The following is a 23,669-nucleotide window of genomic DNA, read 5'->3' as shown; positions in this document are numbered from 1 at the left end:
ATTATTTTCTCACTTTGCATTAAATGCGTAATTATACATTTTGGCATTTTATTAAAAATTTAGCATAAGTTCTAAAAAAATTTTATAGTATTTTTTAAAAAATTTCTTTAAAATTAAATTTCCCTAACGCTTGCTTTGTTTGCGAAACAGTTTTTGTACCTTTCTTTCATTTTTATTCTATTATTTATTTCCAATATTCTTTACTATTATTAGTTTTATAAAACTATTTAATTTCATAATTAGGGTGCAAATTTAAATATATTTTAAGTTATGTGTAAAAAGTATTTTTCCTGTTATTTTTTTTTTTGTATGACATTAGAATTATTTTATGGATCTAAAATGAAATGAAATCTTGTTTTGGTTGTGAGAATCTGTGGGTAGAGTTAACCGGAGGACGTATTGGAGGATCAAGCTAGGTTCCAATTAGTGCCTGTAGACGGCGCCAGCTGTCTACAGCCATCTGTAGGCGCTAACAAGAACTATCCCAATTGCAGGATTAGCTATAATAGGGGTTATAAGATTTGGCAAATAAGCACATTTGTGGCGAATTATGCCAATCTTTTTCATTTCCTATTACGCGATTTTGTTTTTTATTTTATTCCGCCAAAACTTGGAATCGTCTAACTGTTTCGTTTCTTTTACTCTTTCTGAAACTTTACTCGTTTCTTTTACACTCTTTCAGAAATTCATCTGATAATTTTTTTTTATTTTAAATTGATATTGATGTAAATAAATTCTTTATTATTATTAAAATGTATTTATTTATTAAGAATTTTTTTAAGTCATTTGTTAAAAATTATTATTTATTAAATAACTTATTGAAAATATAAATGTATTTATTTATTATTTTTTATTTATTTTATTATTGTATAATTATTTTTCATTTGAAAGAAAACGTCTCCAACAGTCGAAAATAATAGAAATATTTTCATGCGAAATTTGAATAAATAAATGCTTTTATGTTATTGCGATTCGAAATAACATTTGACTGCAAGGACTTTCTATATAATATATATATAAATTTTTTACTATATGCAAATTTTTTTTTCTAATAAAAGAAAACGTGCGCGTGTGTATGCAGAGAAGAATAAATATGTTTTGGAGGGTAGGAAAGTGTAATGTTTGGTAGAGCAATTTTTTAATTTTTATTTTTTTAAAAAAGCGAAAAAGTTTGAAGTTTTTCTGCAATAACTTTCGAAAATGTTTCCAAATTAAAAAAAGATTTTAATTCATCTTTAAAATAAAGGTGTATTTAGACATATATCTTTTTAATTATAAAATCTTATGACATTCTTTATTTTAACAAATTTTTAAATTTTGATTTTTAGCAATATCGTGACAGACAAATCATTTTCATTTTTCAATCAAATCTGAATGATTTTTCTTTGTTAAAAAATATGAGATAAAATTATTCATACTTTTAATATTATAAAATTTATAGGCTGGCATGCTATCAATAAATTGCATCTTTCAAGGCAGGTTGTTGGACTTTGAGCTTCCAAATTTGGCTGGCAATTAGCTATTTCTTAGATAGCAATATTAAGAAATCTTGTTTGAAAAATTAAATTAAAATTTTAATAAAAAATTAACAAAATTCCAGCATTTTCTTTATAAATTCGAAATATATCGCTGACCAAAAACATTTTAAATTTTAAAAAAATTAGTTTTTCAGTTATCTTTTTTTTTTTTTTTTTTTTTTTTTTTAAATTCTATTGAATATTTTTCTTCTTTGATCTTAGTATTTTTCAAAATACTTTTAAACATATTTTTCAAAAATATTTTTCATTGGTTTAGTAAACTATACTTCTATATGAGCACATTGCAGTGATATTCAATACAATTTTATACGCATATTATTGTCATTTTAATTTTTTAAAGATAATATAAAACTAAACAATTAAAATCTACAATCTTGGCTTTCTATAATATTTTGGATGAAGATTCAAATCTACTTTATTATTTTCATTTCTATTATTTATTTTTTATTTATTTTATTTCATTTATTTTAGGTTAACATAAAATTAAAAATTAGGTATAACTGGAGCATCATCTTTTTTTCTTTTTTTTTCCTAATAAAATACAGTTGATTTTTTTATTTGACCAGCTTTTTATGGCTTTTTTCTATCATTTAATAAACGGCAATTTTAAAAATTAACTTTCTATTAGTTTTAATATATTTACTTCTTAGCTCAATCATTAAATAAGTCTTCTATCAACTGCAAGATAATTCTTTTCGAAGGTTATGTTAATTATTTATATATTATAGTTTGCTTAAACAGTTATTGTCATAAAAAACTAAGAATTAAAGAAGAATTAAACTAAAATTAAGTATTAAAAAATAATTCTCAAAAAAATTCTCATATACAGTATTTTTTATAATAATTTACAACTATATATAACTTGTTATTTTTTTTTGCAATTCATGCATTAATTTAACAAAAATTAAATTTATTGCAAATACTTTAATTGACATAATTAAAGTAATACCAAATATATGATGGACAGACCAGCTGGTCACCGAAAGCAGCTGGTACATCCCTAATTATTTCGATTTCGTTTCCAAAGTATACATCGAACAATAATCATCCTTATAATGTAAATGTGTTTTCAATGTGAAACAAAACAGTCTACTTATATCATTGGGGAACGCGGTGTCTATATATTAAATAGTTAGCTAACACTAGAGCTCATGTTTCTTCTTCGTCTCTAGCCATGTCATACATGGAATAACTGCTTAGTTATGCACCGACTCCTCTTAAAATCCAAAATTAATATTTATTGACTGATTCTCTATTTAGCATTTATGTTCAGCTGCGGGGATGCGCCTATATTGTTATATTAATGTTGAATGTGTTGCATGGACCTTTAATTGTTCTATAAATTTCTACATATCTTTTCTAATCAACTACTATTCTTTGAATAATCTACATTTATTCTCTGAAAATGTAATGAACTTGTTGGTAGATTTTTTGATGAAAATAAGTTGGAATGTATAAACCCCTTCAAACCCATAATGGGATTTATGATATTTGATTTTATCAAGTAAATTCTTCCAATCAGACTTCAAATCTTAAGAAATAAAAAAATTCAATTAAATTTGCATCAAAAACTATTGTTATGACTTTTTCAAACGCTATCAATAGAAGGATATTGGAAAACCTATCAGGAAAAATGATAGAAAAAAACCCATGAAGGAGCCCGAAGTGGAGCAGTTCTCTTAGTTTTCGGAAAGGGGATATTCTACAATGGCAAATTTTCAGGCACTGTGTTTTAATTTTGTTCAAATAAATCCTATTACTTCTTCCAATGATTAATACATTAATCTTATCCGGTATCAATGACATCATGTAATTGATCTTGACCACTTGTTATCTGCTAGGAGAGAACAGATTAAGGAAAAGAATGTCTTTGACGGCAGATCAAAAAGATCCTTATATTTTCTATAGACTCTACTTATATTCTCTTTTCAAATTTATCACAGAAATTAAAATCACAATTAATTAATTCACAATTAATTAAAATTTGTAAAATTTTGGCGTTTTTGCAATAATTTCTGAAAATATAGCAGAAAAACAATTTGTAAAGCATCTTAAAATTCATAACATTATCTTTTTAATGATGACAAAATTTTTGCCATATAATTTTTTATTTTTTAAAAGTTTTTAAGTTTATTTTACAACACTGTATTTAATTATTGAAGAGAAACTAAAACCATTTACATACATTGTTGCTCCTAATACCTCATCTTGGCCTTCTCCCACTGATATGACCAAGATATGAACGTTCGGTTTATTTTCCCATGTTGAGTTGGCTTAAATATGAAGCATGCTTTTAATAATTTTTCTACATATATTTTGTTGCTTTAAATAAAAAAAGTTCGCCCTTTTGTGACCAAAACTGAGTGAGTTATGACAATTTGAATGTCACTGTTTTATAAAAACGCGGAATTCCAATGACCATCTCGAAGATATTCAATCAATGCCCTGAGATTCTCCAAGATTGATCGACCTAAAATAATTACAGTTTTGATTGTCCTAAAATAAGGATATTCAAGGATTTATAACGCAAAAGATAGAAACGTTAGATGATCAAGATTATTTTATTGAATAGGATTCGTAGGCCTGAAGGACAAAATAAAATTTAGACTTCATAATCGTTTACAGAAGTACTTTTTTTTATTGAAATAAAATAAAATATTACGACATTTAAATCCTTCAGAAAGCAAAATTGAAAATAAAATTTTATGATGAGGCCAAAGAAAATATTATTGAATAATGTTTTTATATAATTCATAAATTATTAAAATATTCTGTAATACAAATTAGATTTCAATTCTGAACTCATATTTTTTTTAAAGACGTGTTTGGTTTTTAAAAACTGTATTTATTGAAGTTTGATCAATTCCAGCTTAAATTTCAAGTTCACATTTTACGGGAACTGATAGAAAATTAGAGAAAGGCATCGAAGAACGAGCAGCTTAAGGTAAGGCTTTTATAATAGTATCGGTGATACGTTTATAAAAATTTGAAGCTTAAAAACATTTTGCTTGAGAATCTATTAAGGAGCAAGTTACATAAAAAATTTAATTGAAAAGCAAATGTTTATTCTGGCAAACCAGCTAGTTGCCAAAGGGGAATAGTAACAATGATTTAAAAATTTTTTAAAAAATCAATTAAAATTTTTTAAAATGTACTTTTAATTCCCTAATTAAACTATCTTTTAAAAGTTTTTTTTTTTTTTTTTTTTTTTTTACAAAAGTTATATTATTGGTAAAAATTGTCTAGAAATAAGTATTATAGAAAATAGTTTCAAATTGGGCCTCGCGTCTTCTAAGACCGCCCCTGTAACAAAGGCACTAGAAAGTATTATTATAAAATATTCTTTAAAATATTTTTAAATATTTAATTAAAATATGAAAAGAAATTGCATAGAAATAAAATTAATATCACTGAATAATTAATATTTTGAATTTTAAAATGGCGTAAGAATGCCTTCTATGCAACAATACTATCGGAAGTTATTGAGACAAAGGGTTAAAACGTCAATAAATTTTTAAAGAAAAAACTTATTTACAATTTTAAAATCCTTTCTTATTGAACATCTACTATTCAAATCAAGAACTAACTTTCGGTCAAACGGTCTAGCTTTCAGAAATCTCGAATATGTTTTTGCATTATAAATGTTCTCCTAACTTAATTCGGAGACAACATCCAGTCCATAAATTTAATCATGTTAAAATTTTTGTAAATAATGTGACATTCTTTTCAGAAAAATGAGACATATCAACCGAATGAAAAATTGAGCCCAATATAAAAAAATATAATTAAAAACTAAAAGAATAAATAAAAATCGGTATTTTAGCTTGAATTTATTTTTGAAAACAACTGCCTTTTTTTGAGAAGCTACTTTTAAGCAAGAAGCTACTTTCTTTGATGAATACAATACCAAACAAGAAAGGGGAAAATATAAAACTCATGTTATTAAAATTTATTTGATTAAAAATCTTCATCACTAAGCAGATGAATAAAAAAATTTTCTATGTGCTGCATTCCAAATAGCTAATATCGGTCTTTTTTAAGGAATATTAAATCAAAAGAATAACGTTAGAGTAAAATACTGAATTTACTCTAACTAAAGTTACTGAAGTTCGTGATTTCAGTCTTACTGAAAAATAATATAATTGTTAATGTGTTTATCTATACGTTAACATGAGTTGCAAGACAAAAGCCCCCAAATTTAGCAAACGTGATTTAGAGGTTAAAAATGTGTACTTTTAGGCAATTTATCAAAATTTACAACTATAATTTTAATTAATCTCTCTCTCTCTATATATATTTATACATACTATATATTGAAATAAAACTCATTCGACATGGTTGTATAAAAAATGGTTTTGTCCATTATTGCTATCAAAACATTACCTATATTAAAATGCAGCTCAAAACAGCGAACTCAAAAACTGACTAAAATACACCGATAAAAAAGTATTAAATAAGAAATAAATCGTAATAATAATTCCAATATTCTTTATCAAATGTTTGAAATATTTATATGCTACAAGGGAAAAATAGATTTAGTTTAATCAACTTTACTTAAAAATCATCCGTTCAAAATGGATATTCACAGACCAATGCGAATGTCAAATACTTTGTTATATCATTTGTGTAAACAAATAACTGTCTGTTTAATTATTCCTTAATTTGTCTTTTTTTTAATTCAATAAAAATTTATTCATTTGCCTTTATAAAATGAAGGCATTTGTTTGAAGGAAATTAGATCATGAGTTCACTGAATTTTCCCATCTCTAGGCATGGGTTAAAGTGTAATTATCAAGTTTCGCGTGGGAAAAATGTTGATTATCCCATAAAAAAGAATCATTATCCATCAATCGCTCGCATTATAAGAATGAGAAATATGCATTCCCTACAGTTTTTCTAACTGTTTACCAAGTTTTCTCTAAAAGGTAATTAAATTCCGTTAATCCTACAACTTTAGCACATATGATACTAGATAAGAGCGCATCTGCTTACCACCACCCGGTGGTTTTGTTGCCGTAAGCAAATTGGGGTAGCCTTTCAAAAGCAGCAGAGATAGATAAGTAGATGGAAGTGGAAAAATCAATTACAGAACTGTCATAAGTATCTATTTTTCTTTCTTTATGCTCATAAAAGCATCGGTTACTGCGCTATCTAAGAAATACTTTTCTGCAAATAAGCTTTCTTTGAGAAACTACATTTAAGCAATTTTATTTTGATGATTAAAATGCTAAAGAAAAAAAGAGAAAAATATCAAAATAATGTTTATTAAAATTAATTGATAAAAAAAACCCCTTCACTTTTAAATAGAATAGTAGATGAATAAAAATTTTACAAGATGCTGCATTCCGGTGGATATCAAATCAAAGAATGACATTAGGTCAATGTACAGATATGCAATTGTAATTTCAATCTTACTGAAGAAATATATAGTTGTTCATATATTTATCTATACTTTAACATGAGTTATAAGACAGACTGCCGACTCCAGAAACTGAAAATCTATCAAACATGCTTTAAAAGATGAAAGCGTGGGCTTTGATGCAATGCATCAAAATTTCCAGTTATAATTTTAACTAAACAAAATGTAGATGTTTTCCTCTTATAATTCCCAAAATATATTATTTTACAAAAATGATACTAACACCATTTTCCAAACTTAATATCAAAATCCTTTTATTGATATCAATTTCATTATCATACAATTGTCTTTTTAATATAAATAAACTAAAAAAATATTTTAGAATGTATTTCTACAATAATTTTTATTATTGTAATAAAATTCATTTCATTCCCAAGACTATCAAAATTTAACTAATCAAGTAAAGATGAATTTATTCTTTTGTCATTAATTTAAACTTGTTTTTTCTGTCACTCAACATTACACGTTTGTTTGTATGCAATATAATGATTACAAAAAAAAAAAAAAAAAAAAAGCAGTAGGACAGCAATAATATTATTTGATAACAATAATCTTTGAAAAAAAATGGAATATTATGTTTGCAATAGTAGCTGCAAAATCTACAAACGAGGAAAACAATTCCTTATGACATCTTGAAACAACACAATTTCTCGTACCCTTTAAGATATTTTTTTTGTTCAATAAAACTGCTTAGGTAAATTAACACAGCCATATTCGAAATTTTGTTAAAACACCATTTTATCATTCAGATTTAGTATTTAAAACTTAAAAAAATACATTTGGAAATTATGAAATTTTCTTCTGAAGCATTAACCAAGGTTTCTTTTATTCGCAAAATAATTATTTTTCTTCAAAAGTAAAATTTTCTTTTAAAAAAATTCTGTAAAGAAATTTAAGTGCGAGTTGATTAGTGATGGCATTCAGGTATCTAATTTTAAGGATAAATATCCACAATGGTTATTTATTTTTCAATTATTTGTATTCATATAAAAAAAACTGTATGATCTTATATGCTAATGTTATAAAGAGGCAGAAAAAGTATAAAGATAAAAGAGAGAAAGGAAAGGAAGCATATCAGTTTTTTTATTTCATAAAATTTTTAAAAAATTAATAAAAAACAAAGAATAACACATCATACATTTAACATACTTGATTTAAATTCTTTTTAGGTACAATAAACAATAATGAGGAAGGCGATTTTTTTAAAAAGTAATTTTAATCAAATAATAAAGAAAGATTTTTTCTTTTCTTTTACTTAAATGATATTGGAAACTGTTTATAGTTTTTTTCCTTCCAATTTTCAGACTGTGGTTTAAGCATTAATAAGAATCATGTTTTAGAGGTAGAATTTGAATTTTGAGAGGAGTTGCATAGATTATCAGCTTTGATACATCTTGAGAATATATTATATCATATATTCCACTCGTAAATGATTGTGCTTTCTCTTTGTTCATTAAGTTTTTTTTCTTTTTTCTGTCAAGTTCTCTTTATCTCTTTAGAAGTTCCCAATTATATGATACATATCCAAGTTCAACTGCTCTTTCATATGCTAAAAGATTTCTTTTTTCTTCTTTTGTGAATACAATGGCGCAGGAAGTTCTTTCAGTTGCATTTAAAATGTACAAAACTACTTTGATTTTCAAAATACTGGTTTCATACAAACTCCTTTATCAAAACATATTTTGTGATCCTTCTGATATTATTCATTCTCTGTCCATCCTTTTTTCTGTAATGAATAAAATCTGTCTTCAGTTGATTGCCATCTATTTTCTTTTATTGATCCAATTGATATATGCAAGTTAAACCACTCAGATAGTTTTAACCTACTTGTGCCAGTAGTTTAAAATTTTTACTGAAGGTGAATTGAATCAATACTAAATTATTTTTGGAAATTAGCCTTTCTTCGCGTTTTTGTAATGGGGACAATAGAAGTTGATTTAAAGTCTCCAAGTGACTAAAGTCATATTCTCCAAGTTATTAAATTCCTATTGAACAAATGAATTTGCAGATAATTTGATTCAGAGATTATGATTATTTTTATTATTGATTCTAAATTGTAAATAATTTTTTCAATTTAACATAAACAGTGTTAAAATTCATTATTCCATTGTAATTATTACTTTAAAACAATAAAAATTATTTTCCCATTTTATTTTTCTAAAACATTTTTTTTTTTCTATATCCTTATTGAAATTGTCTTTTTTAATAATTTAGTCAAAACCTTAATTCTAAAAGATAAAGTAGGTATATAAACTATATAAGTTTTATAGGTTTTAAGGATTTTCATCATCCTTTATAGTTTTTTTTACACAATATCTCAGAACTATTCATCACTCGGTATTTATCCACTCATTTCAATCAGCTAAAACAATATTAGTATAGCATTTTTTAAGGTGGAGTAAATGTTTCTTATTTTGTTAATGGTTTAGTTAACTAATATACATTTGTATATTACAATAATGAATGCTTGTGAAGCAAATCATTTTTATTTCATGAATTATTATTGAAAATCAAAATGAGAAGAAATTAAGCTTCAAAAAACTAAGAAAAATTTCTTGAGAAAATGTAAGTGTTGAATAAAATATGACTTAAATTTTATGCAAAAATTAACAAATGACATTTTACAATTTAATTGAAAATTCTATTGACTAATTTAGAATGCACTAATATTTAAAAATTAAATTAAAAAATAATTTTTATTTTTTGAAATTAAAAATTACATTCCAAATTTTCTTTAAAAGTTTTAACTTCTGTGCATTATTATAAAAGTAGAAAATTCAACATTTAGAACAAATTTATCCAAGATATTAGAATTTTTAATACAATTTTTCTTTTAAAATATTATTGCACCAATCGTATAATTAGAAATAATTGATTCGATTACCTTTTCAAATTTAGTTTGGCTACTTTCAATCAAAATTCTGATTTTTAGCATTAAAAGAAGAATTAAATTGCTGTATGCATAAATAAATGTCTTAAGCATTTATGAAAAAAAAATTAATAAATTAGAATAAGAAATATATGTATTGAAAAAGTACTTTTTAAAATCATATAATATTAATCAGCCTATGCATATAATTTTTAATTCAATATAAATCTTATTTTAACAAAACAAAAATTAGTTTTTTATTAAATAGAAAATATTGAATATTTTGATGATTCCTTTGAGGAATTTTGGTTATCATACTTTCTTAACAGAGAATAAGCCATATTTTATCAAAAACTTAGCTAAAATTATATATATATATCTTTACAATACATATTTTTACAAGTATGAATTATTCAATTTGAAAACAAATTTTAAAGAGTTCATCATGCACATTATCAAACTTTAAAAAAAAAAAAAAAAGAATGGACAAAACTGCAAGAAAGAGATTACAGATTTTTATTATTGCAATTTTTAGACCACAAAATATAAATGCTTTATTGCTACTATAAATACTAGCAAATAACAAAATCAAAGCATGCCTGCAGTTATAAAAAATGTTTTAAATGCTCTATAACACTAATTTATTACTTAATTAGGTAAAAATATATATATAATTTTTTAAAAGCATCATTTAAAAATTTTTTTAGCTAATTTAAAAAAAAAAAACATTTAGCTTTGTACAACAACAAACAAACAAAATATGAGCATTAAAATTAATAGCATAAAAAAACTAAAATACTTTCCAATGAACACAGCCAAATTGCAAGAAATAAAATTAAAACTACATCGAATTTGTATTCCGAATAAAGCATCATTTTTAGCTTCCATTAAGAATTTAAATGAAACTTGTAAATTCATTTCATTACTTTGTGAAAACTTTAAACTTCCTTTAACAAACCAATAGAAGTTAGAATTTAATTATGAGTTAACATATTAGTTTCTTGCCATTTAATTAATTATAAATAGAAGACGTCTGTAGAAAATTCAGCTTTCCCACTGTTCTCAGCCACAGTCAATATTAATTTCTAATCAAAAATTAGATTCATAAAACGTAATTATGAGCAAAAATAAATATATTATAACACGGTATTATTCTTTTATTAAAAAAGATCGTGCATAAATAAGGTCTGCCTTAATCATAGATCCAACCGACATTCGTCCACACTCCACCCTATACATTCCAAAAATGCGCTTCATTCTTGGCGTGTAAATAAATTTTCACCTTTTGGCGAAAAAAGCTTTTCCGTAAGCAACCATACATCGATTCCCCCATTTCCATCACTACCGGAATGAAATCCGTCGTCCAGTGCTGCTTCCCTCACTGCTCCCCCCCTTTCAACTTCAAATGGGGGGTTCAAGCGTCCTCCGGTTAACGAGTCTCAGAATCTGTTGGTTAGCATTTTTTTAAAAAACCCATACCAATATTGGAAAGTTTTCTAAACATATAAACTTTTCTTTAGATATAACGGCTTTTAAGTAAAAAAGAGAAAAGTTATTTTCTAAATAAATCATTAGCATATAATGTATTTATATTGAACTACTGTTGCACTATACAAACTCTTTTGATATATGAACTTCAGTAGATAATTTTTGACTCATTAAAAGAATTGTTCTAGCATTTGAAATGGCCGAAGAGCAAATGGATATAGATAGTTTTAAAGTACCTTTCTCTCAGATAAAAAATGAGGCATCGGATGAAATTTTAGATCTAAAAAAAAGGGAAATTGCAGATGAAAAAAGAAGTGAAGAGAAAGTATCTGAAAAGACTTCTACAAAAGGATCCAAATCCTTGATTAATGTTCCTTTGCCTTACAAGGAACCTGAATGGAGTGGTCCACCTCCTTCTGGTTATTTTTTTGAGATCATAAAAAATGGTACTGTTGTTTCAACTATGAATATAAAAAAATCTCTTTTTGTATTTGGTCGATTAGACTTGTGTGATGTGATTTTTGAACATCCATCAGTGTCTAGATACCATGCTGTGATACAATATTGCAGAGGCGATGATTCTCACCCTAAGGGTTTTTATCTTTATGATCTTGGGAGTACTCATGGCACATTTCTCAATAAGGGGAAGGTTTCTCCAAATATTTACTATAAGCTCAAAGTAGGATACATTTTGAAATTTGGAGGAAGTTCCAGAATGCATATTTTTCAGGGGCCCGAAGAGGAAGAAAAGGAAGAAACCAAAAAAGCAGTTGAAGAAAATAAATCTGAGGAAGAAGTCTGTACTTGGGGAATGGGAGAAGACGCTGATGAAGAGGAAGATTTGGCCATAAATCCATTTGCTGTTTCCACACAAAATGAAGATCTTTATTTAGATGATCCCAAAAAAACATTGCGAGGATGGTTTGAAAGGGAAGGATATGAAGTTGAATATAATGTTGAGGAAAAAGGCTTCAGGACTTTTTCATGTACTGTACAATTACCTGTTGATACACCTTCTGGGGAATTTTTAACTGTTGAGGCTTCTGTGACTGGTAAAAAAAAAGAAGCAGTTGTAGCCTGTGCTCTTGAGGCTTGTCGTACTTTGGATCGAATGGGTTTGCTTCGACAGTCACATCAAGAAAGTCGCCAAGTAAAGAGGAAGAAAAAATGGGAAGAGAATGATTATTATGATAGTGATGAGGATACATTTTATGACAGATCTGGAGAAATTGAGAAAAGGAGAGAGATGCGAAAGAGGTTGGCATCAAAGAAACCTGAAGTTGAGAACTTTCAATCTTTGGAGACAAAGCTCAAAACTGTTATTACAGAGATTGAGGAGATAAATAAGAAAATAACTGCATATACAGAAAGGAATGCAAATTCTTCTATAGATGCAAGTGAAGACTCTCTTGAATCGTACATGTCTAGTTTATCGAAAGTAACAGATATGCCAGCTGATAAATTTGAAAAAAGGAAACTGAAGTTGAGGTTGATTGAAGCTGAAAAAGAAAAGGCTCATTTGGAAAAATTATTAGATATAGCGAGACCTGCTCAATTGCCACCTGTTGTGAAACATTCTAAAATCATTGGAAAGCGATTGAAATCCAAACTACTATTCCCAGTTCAAAAAACCAAACTAGAGATTAAGCCACTAGAAAAAGGAGAAATGGTTGAAGAAGTTGAAAGTGATTCAGAAACTGAATCATCTGAAAAACCATCAGATGAACAAATTCAAGAAAACCTTAGTAAAAGTTCAGATTCTCCAGCTGAACCTAAAAAATATGGTCTACTATTGAATGCTCAAAATGAAACTGACAGGAAAACAGAAAATGTAAATGTGAATGAAATTGATGTTCCAGTTGGTTCTAAAAGTGATTTACTTGAAAATTCTAGAACTCCTAATTTAATAAACAAAAGTAAAGAGAAAGAGGATGAAGAAATGGATTGTGAAAATATTGAAATGAAAGGTGATAAAAAATTTGACTTTGAAAAATTATCTCCATCTGTAAAATGTGTGAAAAAGGACAATCCTAAGAAATCTAAAAAAGAAATTGATGTTTATGCTACAGATAATAATGATTATTGTACATGGACACCACCTGCTAATCAAACTGGTGATGGCATGACCCATTTAAATGCTAAATATGGCTATTAGGCATTGTATATCATGTTTTCTCCCCTACTATTATTTAACGAAGTAAATTCTTGATGCAGTTAAATTTTATTATTAATAATAAAAATTTGTATATATATATATATATTTTCATTTTCTTATTTAAGAAATTAATTAGTATAAAATATTAATAAGTTAGCCATTATGTTAAACTGTTTTAGAGTTATTTCCCAGTATAAAAATTTTAGCCTTTGTCAAGTCATTCATTTTTATGATATGATAATTTACCTTCACATAAAATAACGTATCAATTATAGTACTTTTATTAGGGGAAAAGTGTAACTTTTTGCCATTTTTGTAATTGTGCATGCATGCATGATACAGTGAACATATTTTCAGGATTGCTACTCAAAGATTTTGCTCTGTCTTTATGTTGCAATAACTGTTATCATTCTCATTGACAATTATTTTGTTTATTAATGATATTTATATAAAAACTGTCACGTTATTTTTTAGTTTGTTTTGTCATATTCTTTTTTAGTTTGCGTAGAAGATAAAATGTTAATAAGTTTAATTTTGTTAATATCCAAAATTTAAATAATCACTTTATATATGCTAAATTTTGTTTGAAATTCAAAAGATGTATGAAATTCAAAAGAAAATTACAATTTATTATCATCACTTTTATCAAGTTGTTATGGCAATGTTTAGAAAAATTGTTGAAAAATTTCATATAAAAATTTGATTTAGTATTTCTTGTTATAGTGAAGGTAGCTCCCCCTCTCATGATTATTCTATATATGACATAGTTACACAATTTATATTTTTGTATATATATCTATTATTTAAGTTGCAAAATGTAAAAATTTTTACTTCATGTTGTAGCATAATCATTGAATGTCTGTATTTATAAGATTCTTTCACTTTTGACTTAAAAATTAATTTTAAATGTGAAATAATAATAATAATTAAAAAAAACTAAAAATTATTATAAACTTTTTTTTTTTTTGCATCTAGAGTTAGTTTAGTTGTTACGTAATTCTAAAATTATTTGTTAATCATTTTTAACTTTTTAAAAATAAAAGTGAATCAGATCTTGAAAAATAATAATTCTAAAAATGTTTATTTAAAATTTATGAATAGTAAATATAGCATCAAGTTATTTGTGATTGTCAGCAATTATTATTATTATTATTATTTTGAGTCTACAGAGAATTAGTAATTCTCATTTAATTGTTTAAGTAGGTTATATTTAATTTATTAATTGAGATTTGTCTTATTTTCATGGTATAATGAAATAGCAAACCACATTATGAAAATCTTTGATAAAATTACTTAGAGCAATAAGTAATAAATGCTGATATTCAATCTAAAGATCATGAACATATTTATATGTTTAATAATTTCATGATAAATTTGAAAGATTTCTTTGTTTATGAAACTTATAAATAAATCATTGATCATATTAGTACAATTTTTTTTAAGAAATATTTCATATCTGAGTTTTATGTCATTTTTCTGTACTACTTTTTTAAATTTTAACTTTTATGTTAAATTTATTTTTAAATAAATAGAATTACAAAGTGTATGGGTTTTCAAGTAAGAATAATTTTGCAAAATTAATTTTAAATTAGATTTTAAATCATTCTTTTAGCTAAGAATTTAGTGTGTATGTTCCTAAAAAGTGTAAAAAGCAGGCAATGCATAGAATAATTAGACAATATATATTATTTTTGGTGCTTTTTTAAAAATGTTATATTTATATTTCTCCTTATACACAATGTAGAATGAGAAATGCTATTTAGGTAAACTTTTTTAGGAGAATCACATAAAGGTTTTTATTGGAAACTAGCTGCTTTTAGTGATTAGCTGGTTTGCAGGTATTAATGGTTAAAGAAAAAGAGGAAGAATTGAATTTTTAATTAAATATTTTATGTAACTTCATTATAATGGTTTTTTCAGTAAAATATTTGTAAGGTTCAATATTCATATAACAAAATATTTTTAAACTTTACTTCAATTTATACAGTCTTTATATAGTTTCCTTTTTTTTCTCAGCTCCCCAAAAATCCATAGAAAATGAATACGATCTGCTATTTCTACAGCTTTTTAACAATGTAACCTAATTTTTTACCTAAAAATATAATTTTTTGTCAATTTTCTTCATGTTAATAGTATTTAAAATAAAATTTTGAATCTTTTACAAGCCTTCTCATAATCTCGCTTTCCTAAAATCAACTTTGGAATAATGATTTTTTCTAAATATGGAAGTTCACTATCCTATTTAAATATATTTTAGAAAAAATAGGAATAGCAATTTGGATGTTAAGCAAAAATCAAAAAAATATCTGCTACTTTAATAGTTATTTTTATCAATAACTTCAGTATTCTGTAAGATTTCTTATATTTTTGCATTATTGTTCTTGATTTAACAATCATTCAGAATTTTGATGTAGTTTTGTATGCTAAGTCATATTTTTTGCTGCTTAACATTAGAAATATCAATACTAATAATATTTTATGCTTTACATATTTAATTTTTAACATTATGCAGAAAACTAATATCCGTTGGAATATGGATCATTACATCCTATGTTCTGAAATAAAACCATGGAATACTTAGGTATTCTATATAGGGCTCAGATTTTCTATGGAATACTTTTTTTCAAACATTATTGGCAACATATCATATTAGTTTCCTAATACTGAAACTCAATTATTGGAATCCAAGGTTTCTCTCTCTTCCTTCTATTTATTATAACTCAAAATTACAGGAGTTTTAAATATTAATGAGTTCAAAATTCTAAATGTCTTAAATTCATATAATTGAATTGAACTTTTTGTGAGTAATTTTAAATGAAAATCAGTAAGAGAATTAGAGCATGTAATCAGTTTGGTATAATAAAAACTTAAAAGTTATACATTATCTTATGATGGAATCTTTTAGAATAAGAATTCAAGGAAATAAATAATAGTTATGGCAATAAATTGATGGAATGCTTTTGTGAATTAAAATGTGCTAATCAGTTTATGCTTATGCCAGTTCAACCAGTAAATTTGAGCTCTTAATCATTTAAAAAAAATATAGAGAACATTTCTCTACTATGGAAATATGTCTTTTTGTTATGCTTATTGCTGTTGTCTTCAAAATAGGCAGAAGCTTCTTTATTAGTCTTAAGATTTGTTTTCACTAATTTTTTTGTTGTTATCTCTAGTATATCTTTTTTTTAAAAACCAGAACACATAATTTTTACCTTTTTGGATTAATCTTTATTCATTTATTTAAATATTTGTTATTATCTTAAATGATAAAAAATTTTCTGATTGTATTCTGTATTATAATGTAAAAATCATATGGGAGGATTTTGAAAGAACGTTTGCTTTGTGATTATTATAACAAGCATCCTTTATTCTCCAAGATTTTGAAGAATATAGATATTCTCAAAATCAATATATAACTATATCAGATGACTTGAAAAAATTCAACAATTTTGCCTTCCGATTTTAGCTGGAGTTTTATTCATTGACATTGTATCTTGAAAATGATTTGTTTATTACTAATATATAATGAATAATATTGATGCAAATGATTTAAATATTATAGATCAAGTGATTTACAAGAATTCATCGTGTTTCTGTTAAAAAAAACAAAAAACTTAAAAATTTATCTGAAAATGAGTTGAAGAATTTCTATTATCATTATGAATCATTCATCCTTTCCACGATTGTTTGCACTTAAAAACTTGATACAATCGCCAAACGATTTTTTCAAAATATAATTCGCCAAATTTAGTATTAAATTTAAGGAAGGTAGACTGTTACGACGCAGCCTTCATAATGGGTGGCAAAGTACACGCTAATCTAAAATGTACTATTTGCAAGGCTATATTCTTGTGTCTAACCCCAAACAGGCAAAACATCAGATGTGATTGATACTGAACGTACAATGCATGTGCATCTTGTTGACCAAAGTCCACCACAATAGCCGCCTCTACGACCGACTGCTCTGCATTGTTGATCGCATGCTTTCCAGTTGGCAGGGCACATGTTTCTTGGAACAGGTGGAGTTCCCTTAATGGTTAAACCTGTAATGGTACTTCTCGTTAGTTGAATTATTTGATTTTAAATCCTATCTTTTAATGCAATATGAAAATGAAAGAAATATAACTCTTTCTTTTTCATGTAAGCACAGGTATCGTATCCTTGCCTGTTTGAATGTCATAGAAAAAAGTGTAATGAAATTAAAAAAAAACAAACAAAAAAAACCCCTTTATTTTAAATAAAAAGATTTATTGCATATAATTTCGATTGTTAGTGTTAGAAATTCAATTCTGTTTATTGTAAATTATTATTTATATTAGGATAATATCTAGATTTATTTTACTAGTCGGAATGATACATTTCATAGTAACTTTTTAGAGCTGCTGTGTCTTGGTGGTAAGCTCTTGGCTTCGGAACTTGAGGGTTTCAGGTTCGAGACTCGATTCCCCCTAAGAACCGTCGTGTAATCTGGTCTGGTGCACGTTAAATCCGTCGGAGTCAAACATCCTCCCATTGGTGTGGCGTGGAAGTTTGGAGAGAGGGGTGCCAGCTCAGGTATCGTCCTCGTCATCTGATCACGTTTCAAAATTACGAGATCCGTCCTAAAAATAGCCCTAGTGTTGCTTTAAAACGAGATGTTAATATAACTAAAGTAAACATAGTAACTTCCCCACTATCAGTTTGAGTTGTCACTGATTATATTGACGAGGTCAATATAAAAATTAAATGTAGACATGAAATCAATTGAATTGTACTGAAGGCAAGTTTACATTGTAATAGTTAAAATGTGATAAGTGTACTGCGCATTTCTATCAAAATCATGTTAATGTTGATTTCATCAATACTCTAATGTATAATTATAGCTTAACGTAGTAAAGCTGAGTTTACATGGTCCTAAATTGTTTATTCAACCACACCACATTCAATAATTTTTTACTCCATCCATTTAAACCAATTATTTATGATCATTCAATCCCCCACTCCACCCCAGTGAAAACTTTGCTAGAATTCATCGCAAGTTACCATTCTGCATGCACACCAAGCTTCTTCCACCCTCCCCATTACTATTTAATGAGAGTCTAAATCACTGTATAAAGGGATTGATAGGGTATTAACTCATGTTGAAAGTCCAGAGCTATCCACACCATGCCAATTCTGACTGGTTTTCCACATTGCCTATAGATTTTGATGTTTCATCACTCCATTGACTTAATGATTTTGAATATTTGACTTTTAGAATTATTTTCATAGTTATTTTAGTATAAACCAGGTTAATAAATAAATATAAAGAAGCTTATCGCCTAAAAAAAAGATAAGTCTACATTTGTATGATAAGTTACTTGTGTGTTAGTAGCGATTTTCCAGAAAAGATTTTTGAAGGCATTTATACGATTTAATAGTAGTATTTGTTTATATATTCTTTCTGGACAAAGAGCTTAATCAGTCTGATGATATCTGCCGAAGTCTAATTAAATTTTGCACACGGTATTAAGCGAATTTGGGGAATTTTGTTTAGATCATCAAGTGTATTTGGAGAATTTGTTAAAAGTAAACAATACTTTATAGAGTTTCAAAAGTGAAGATCAAAGAATAAGGCCGAAAAAAAGAAAAAGAAAGCATTAAACAAGGGTTATAAATTCTAAGGAAAAATTGGCGAGTGAAATAAAACGGCAATTAAATTCATACCTGCCAGGCAATATATTTTAGCACTTTTTTTTTGTAACAAAGACATGTGAATGCTTTATTGTTTAAAATTTTTCTTTTAAATTTAATTTTAAATAAGACTGAAAAGTAATTTCTGCCAGGTTCTTCAGTTTTTTTTCATCATTGCATAACAGATCAACACGGAATTTGATAGATATAAGAAATATAAATCTCTTTTGTAATTTTAAGATATGCGATCATGTCACAATATGTTGCAAACGAATTATATGTGAAGGAAGCCGAGAATAGTATCCTCCACCATCCGTATAGATTTTTTAGTTATAATTTTAATAAAAGAGGAAATTAGACTCTGCCAAAAAGTATATTTATCTTTTAACATCATGAAATGTTCAGTTACATAAATAAGATATATCTTCCAAGCTTTCATGATCTCAGTTGAATTCGTCAGCTATAAATCAAAGCGACCAAAATCTGTTACGTTAAAATTTCATAAAGCTTTTTTTAAAACTAGGCTTCTTCTCTCTTTAATAGAATACGAAAAAGTAATAATAATAATAATAACTTACTCACGAATTGGAGTAGGAACAATATATATAAACATGCCGTCATCATACCTTGAAAAGTGAAGCATACGGTCAGATATTTCATTAATTTTTCAACAGTTAGTTGAAAATACTCTCTACAAATTTTAAAGTATGCATTAGAATGTGTAGATGCGCAATCCTTGGAATCTGATCACTTTTCACCTGTTCATTGCCAGACTATATTTTGCTGTTTCGTTGAAATTCTAGATTTCTGCTGTGACATTTTAAAACTGATTATTATTCCGGCACGTTTGTTTGTTAACACTGCAGAGTATACTCATCAGAGATGCTCCGCATGCCATTGGTAAAAATGGTCAGATTTTAGTTTGTGAAGAGCATATTAACAGGTGATATTTGAAGTTTTTTTTTTTCGGTTAATTGTTATTACGCGGTTAAGACGTAAATATCCACGAAAAATGACTTTAAACCGACCTCAAATTTAAAAGCAATTATAAATATTTAAGTTAAACAACAGAGTCATTTAATAATCTTTTCTAACATTGTTAATAATGAAGATAAATATGTTTATGTGTTGGTGTTCTACAAGTCTGATCTACTACCCAACTTGACACAGATACTCTGTAAAGGATAAAAATGTGCATTTCGGAGCATTTTTTTTGAAATTTTAATCAATTAGAGAGGGGACATGCCCTGCTATGTGTCTGTTACTCTTTCCTGTAATATAATTGCAATCATAAGAATATGGATTAAAAATTAGGGAAATGCATAGACAAGTGAAGGGAATGGTATCAAGATTCTGTAAGACTTGTGATGTCTATCAAATTGGAAGCATAAAAATATTTTGCCAACGAAGCCATTGAAATTGAGTTACACAAAATATTTAATTGAAATTTCTAACAATCATTAATTTTGGCAGGCCAAACAAGTTACTAAGCTAATTTATTAACAAAGGACAATATATATATGTATGAGTTACCCATTTTGCGAAGTGTCCTGTTGTAAGCTTAAAATCCCTATTGATTATCATATGAAGTGAGTTCTGTATTATCCTTTTTGTAGCTTATCTAAACTCGAAATTACTGTTATAAATACTATATTTTAATGAAAACAAGGGATTTGAAAAAAATCATACTTTTATTTGTAAAAAGTAAACTAATAAATTTGTAAGTACAAACATTTACTGCTTATTAAGTCATAATTTCTTGAATGGGCATCTTATTGTAAATCAAAATTGTTCAAAACTATTTTTGGTTTGATTGGAATATTTGGTATTTTTCTCTTTCCGATGGCCGTAAAAAAATCATCGAACTGTTGGCGTGATATTTAATTAATTGTAGTAAACCTAAAACGATTCATTACTACACTTGCGGCGCAAGATTGCGAGGGGGAGGGGGAAAGAAAAAAAAATCTTTTGCAAATTTGTTGAAATTTTGGCGATTTTGCGAAAATAATTTAACTGTCGCCAACGGCCATCGGAAACGGAAAAATACCGTACATTTTTAATTCATTTTCGGTATTATCTGTAGTTGCCACAGCACGCAATTCTACTGATGATTGCAGTTTAACTTATATTTTCATTATGTGTGGCACTCCCAATATAAACACTGCAGCTAGGAGAGAAAAAAAAATCGCTCACCCAATTTTATTAAAAGTAATTTATTGAGCTATAGTTAAAAAGTTTACACTTTGCTCCAACAGGCATTCACACTTGGCAGCGAATACTTCATTAAGAGTACTTAAACATGATGTGCTAAGGGCTTAAGATATCCGTCTACCTGTAAGAGGTATCGAAGTGCAGCGGCAGTGGCGACGATCTTTACCTGTACAAAGTCCTACAAAATCGCCCAAAGATTTGCAATATGCTTCACACTCAGCTGTACTGGGACATCCGTGGTAGTCATCAAGTATGGTCATATCTAAGAAAGATAGTTTCAAAATTTTGAAGAATGCCACTTAAAAATCAATCTGAATGTGTCAAATCAATTCCATGCATTGAAATTTAAAGACAATTACATTTAAAAATCGATTTATTTGTTTAAACAATTTTGTGATCTTCAAAATTTGGATGTAATTACATTCAAAAATCAATCTAGATGTTTAAAGAAATCAACGAATGACTCTCAATTTTTTACAATGAAAATCCTTTTACCATTACTCCTATGAAACGTTCATCTTAGTTTTAGAATACCTGATTTTGCACACCGATATCTAATTTTAGCGACAACTTAAATTGATTTTAATGAATTTCAACTGCATAAATTAATCAAATTTAATTTTAGTGGCAGAGAATACTTCTATATCCCATTAGTAATGCTTTGCATTTTCAAAATTCTTTTGACTTTCTATCATTTATTATTTTAAATAATTGTCAAAACTTAAAAAAAAAAAAAAAAAAAAAAAAAACTTGTCCTCTAGTTTTATCTCCAGCTCGATTTACTCACGTTCTCGCATACAAAGTGTAGAGAAAGTATTTTAATCGCGAAAATATTTGAACTCTGGATTTTGACGTATATCTGCGTTTTAGATCTCCTCGAGTTCGAATAACATATTTTTAGCAATGTGTCTGTCTGTCCATCTATTTGTGTTAAAAAACGTTTTGAGCTAGGCGGATGAAATTTGGTATATGGTCTTGACACCAAATTTGCAGATTTCTATTGGATTTTGAGCCCCTCTGTCTGGCTGTTCGAATATAAGTTAACATGATATCTACAAAATGAAGAGAGCTAGATGGATAACATTTGGTTCTATATTGTAGACGCCTATCGACTTTTGTGCTAAATCCAGTAAGGGGTTGACAGTCTGTCGGTCTGTAGTTTCAGAAGCATGTAAATGTGATAACTAAAAAAAGCAATTATTTAAATATGTCAAATTTTGTCTGCAGTTTTGTGTTTGCAATTGTAGTTCAGTGCCAAATTTTTCTTTTGATCGATTGAGAAAAAACGCGCCTGAAATACAAATTCACCTTTATTAGAGAATATGCGAGAAAGTTTTGGGGAAACCACACCCGCTGCTTATTTTACTTGAAAGTTCTCTAAAATAATACTTTTGAATTTATTTTCAATGATTCCCTGCCTCCCATTGCCCTCCATATTCCAGAAAGAACTACCTCACCATGCATTTTCTATAAGGGAAAATATATGGATTGAATACTCCAGTCACAATGGAAATTTCGCCAATTTTTATTTCGTATTAAAGCTATTTACTTTTAGTTATGTCATCAATTATTCCTTTCACTACTCCCTGTTTACGAGCAATATTGCAAAATAATCTCCAACAGTGTCACTTTACTTTAGCCAGATTTGCCGATTACCTTATAAGCACAGCCAGCCAACCAGAATTCTTTCTTCTTCTTATAATTTAAACAAGTACTTTCTTTTGTTCTGATAAACTGCAATCCATCAGAATTGGTTGATATGACTCAATATATACTGTCAATAAGATCAGTGAGCAGCTGATCACCGAATCGGCTAGTCATTAATTATGCTTTGCACACCTGAGAAATTTCAACAAGAAATACAATTATTATGCATATATTATTGATTGAAAAACAAGTTGTCTATTCACTTGATTACAAGAAGTTTATCCAATTTATCGACTTGAAGCAGCGTTCACACGAGACCAACTATTGCGCGCAATCGAAGGCCCGCCTACCTTAGGAACATCATGTGACTCCAACGGGACAATGACAAATGATTGTTTCATCGGGACGACTATTTGCCATTGTCCCACTGCAGTCACATGATCTTCCTGAAGTACGCTCGGCCTTCCATTGTGCGCAATACTTGGGCTCGTGTGAACGCTGCTTAATGATTCTCAAGTCTTTTTTCAGGCAGTCAATCCACTTAAGTTTTGGTTTCATCTTTTTTTGGGTACCAGATGGTTCAGTCAACTTTATATGCGCATCAAAAATATTCTGCTAATTGATACTTTTATATTAAAAACCATAATTTTTTTTTTATCATCTATCTTAAAACAACAAAAACCTCAAAGT

The 23,669-nt window shown here is 27.4% G+C and overlaps 2 protein-coding genes across 3 annotated transcripts; one reads left to right on the top strand and one right to left on the bottom strand.

The window, feature by feature from the left end:
• The first annotated feature begins 11,216 nt into the window (after positions 1-11,216).
• LOC129985260 (kanadaptin-like) lies at positions 11,217-14,204 on the top strand. The gene has a single exon (XM_056095218.1). It carries the CDS (start codon positions 11,511-11,513, stop codon positions 13,467-13,469), a length of 1,959 nt encoding a protein of 652 aa, XP_055951193.1. The 5' UTR covers positions 11,217-11,510; the 3' UTR covers positions 13,470-14,204.
• Positions 14,205-17,274: 3,070 nt separating this feature from the next.
• On the bottom strand, positions 17,275-23,113 carry LOC129983613 (defensin BmKDfsin6-like). 2 transcript variants are annotated; one of them, XM_056093143.1, is made up of 4 exons: positions 22,989-23,113; positions 21,454-21,594; positions 19,700-19,747; positions 17,275-17,512 (listed from the first exon to the last, which is right to left on the bottom strand). In XM_056093143.1, exons 2-4 carry the CDS (start codon positions 21,590-21,592, stop codon positions 17,325-17,327), a joined length of 375 nt encoding a protein of 124 aa, XP_055949118.1. In that variant the 5' UTR covers positions 21,593-21,594; positions 22,989-23,113; the 3' UTR covers positions 17,275-17,324. The 2 variants fall into 2 exon arrangements, with proteins under 2 accessions (XP_055949118.1, XP_055949119.1); XM_056093144.1 differs by having other exon boundaries at positions 21,499-21,594.
• Positions 23,114-23,669: the final 556 nt, after the last annotated feature.

Source organism: Argiope bruennichi, chromosome 9 (genome assembly GCF_947563725.1).
Source record: "Argiope bruennichi chromosome 9, qqArgBrue1.1, whole genome shotgun sequence".
NCBI classification, from domain to species: Eukaryota; Metazoa; Arthropoda; class Arachnida; order Araneae; family Araneidae; genus Argiope; species Argiope bruennichi.
Note: the sequence above shows the minus strand (reverse complement) of the source record. Positions and strands in the feature narration are given on the sequence as shown.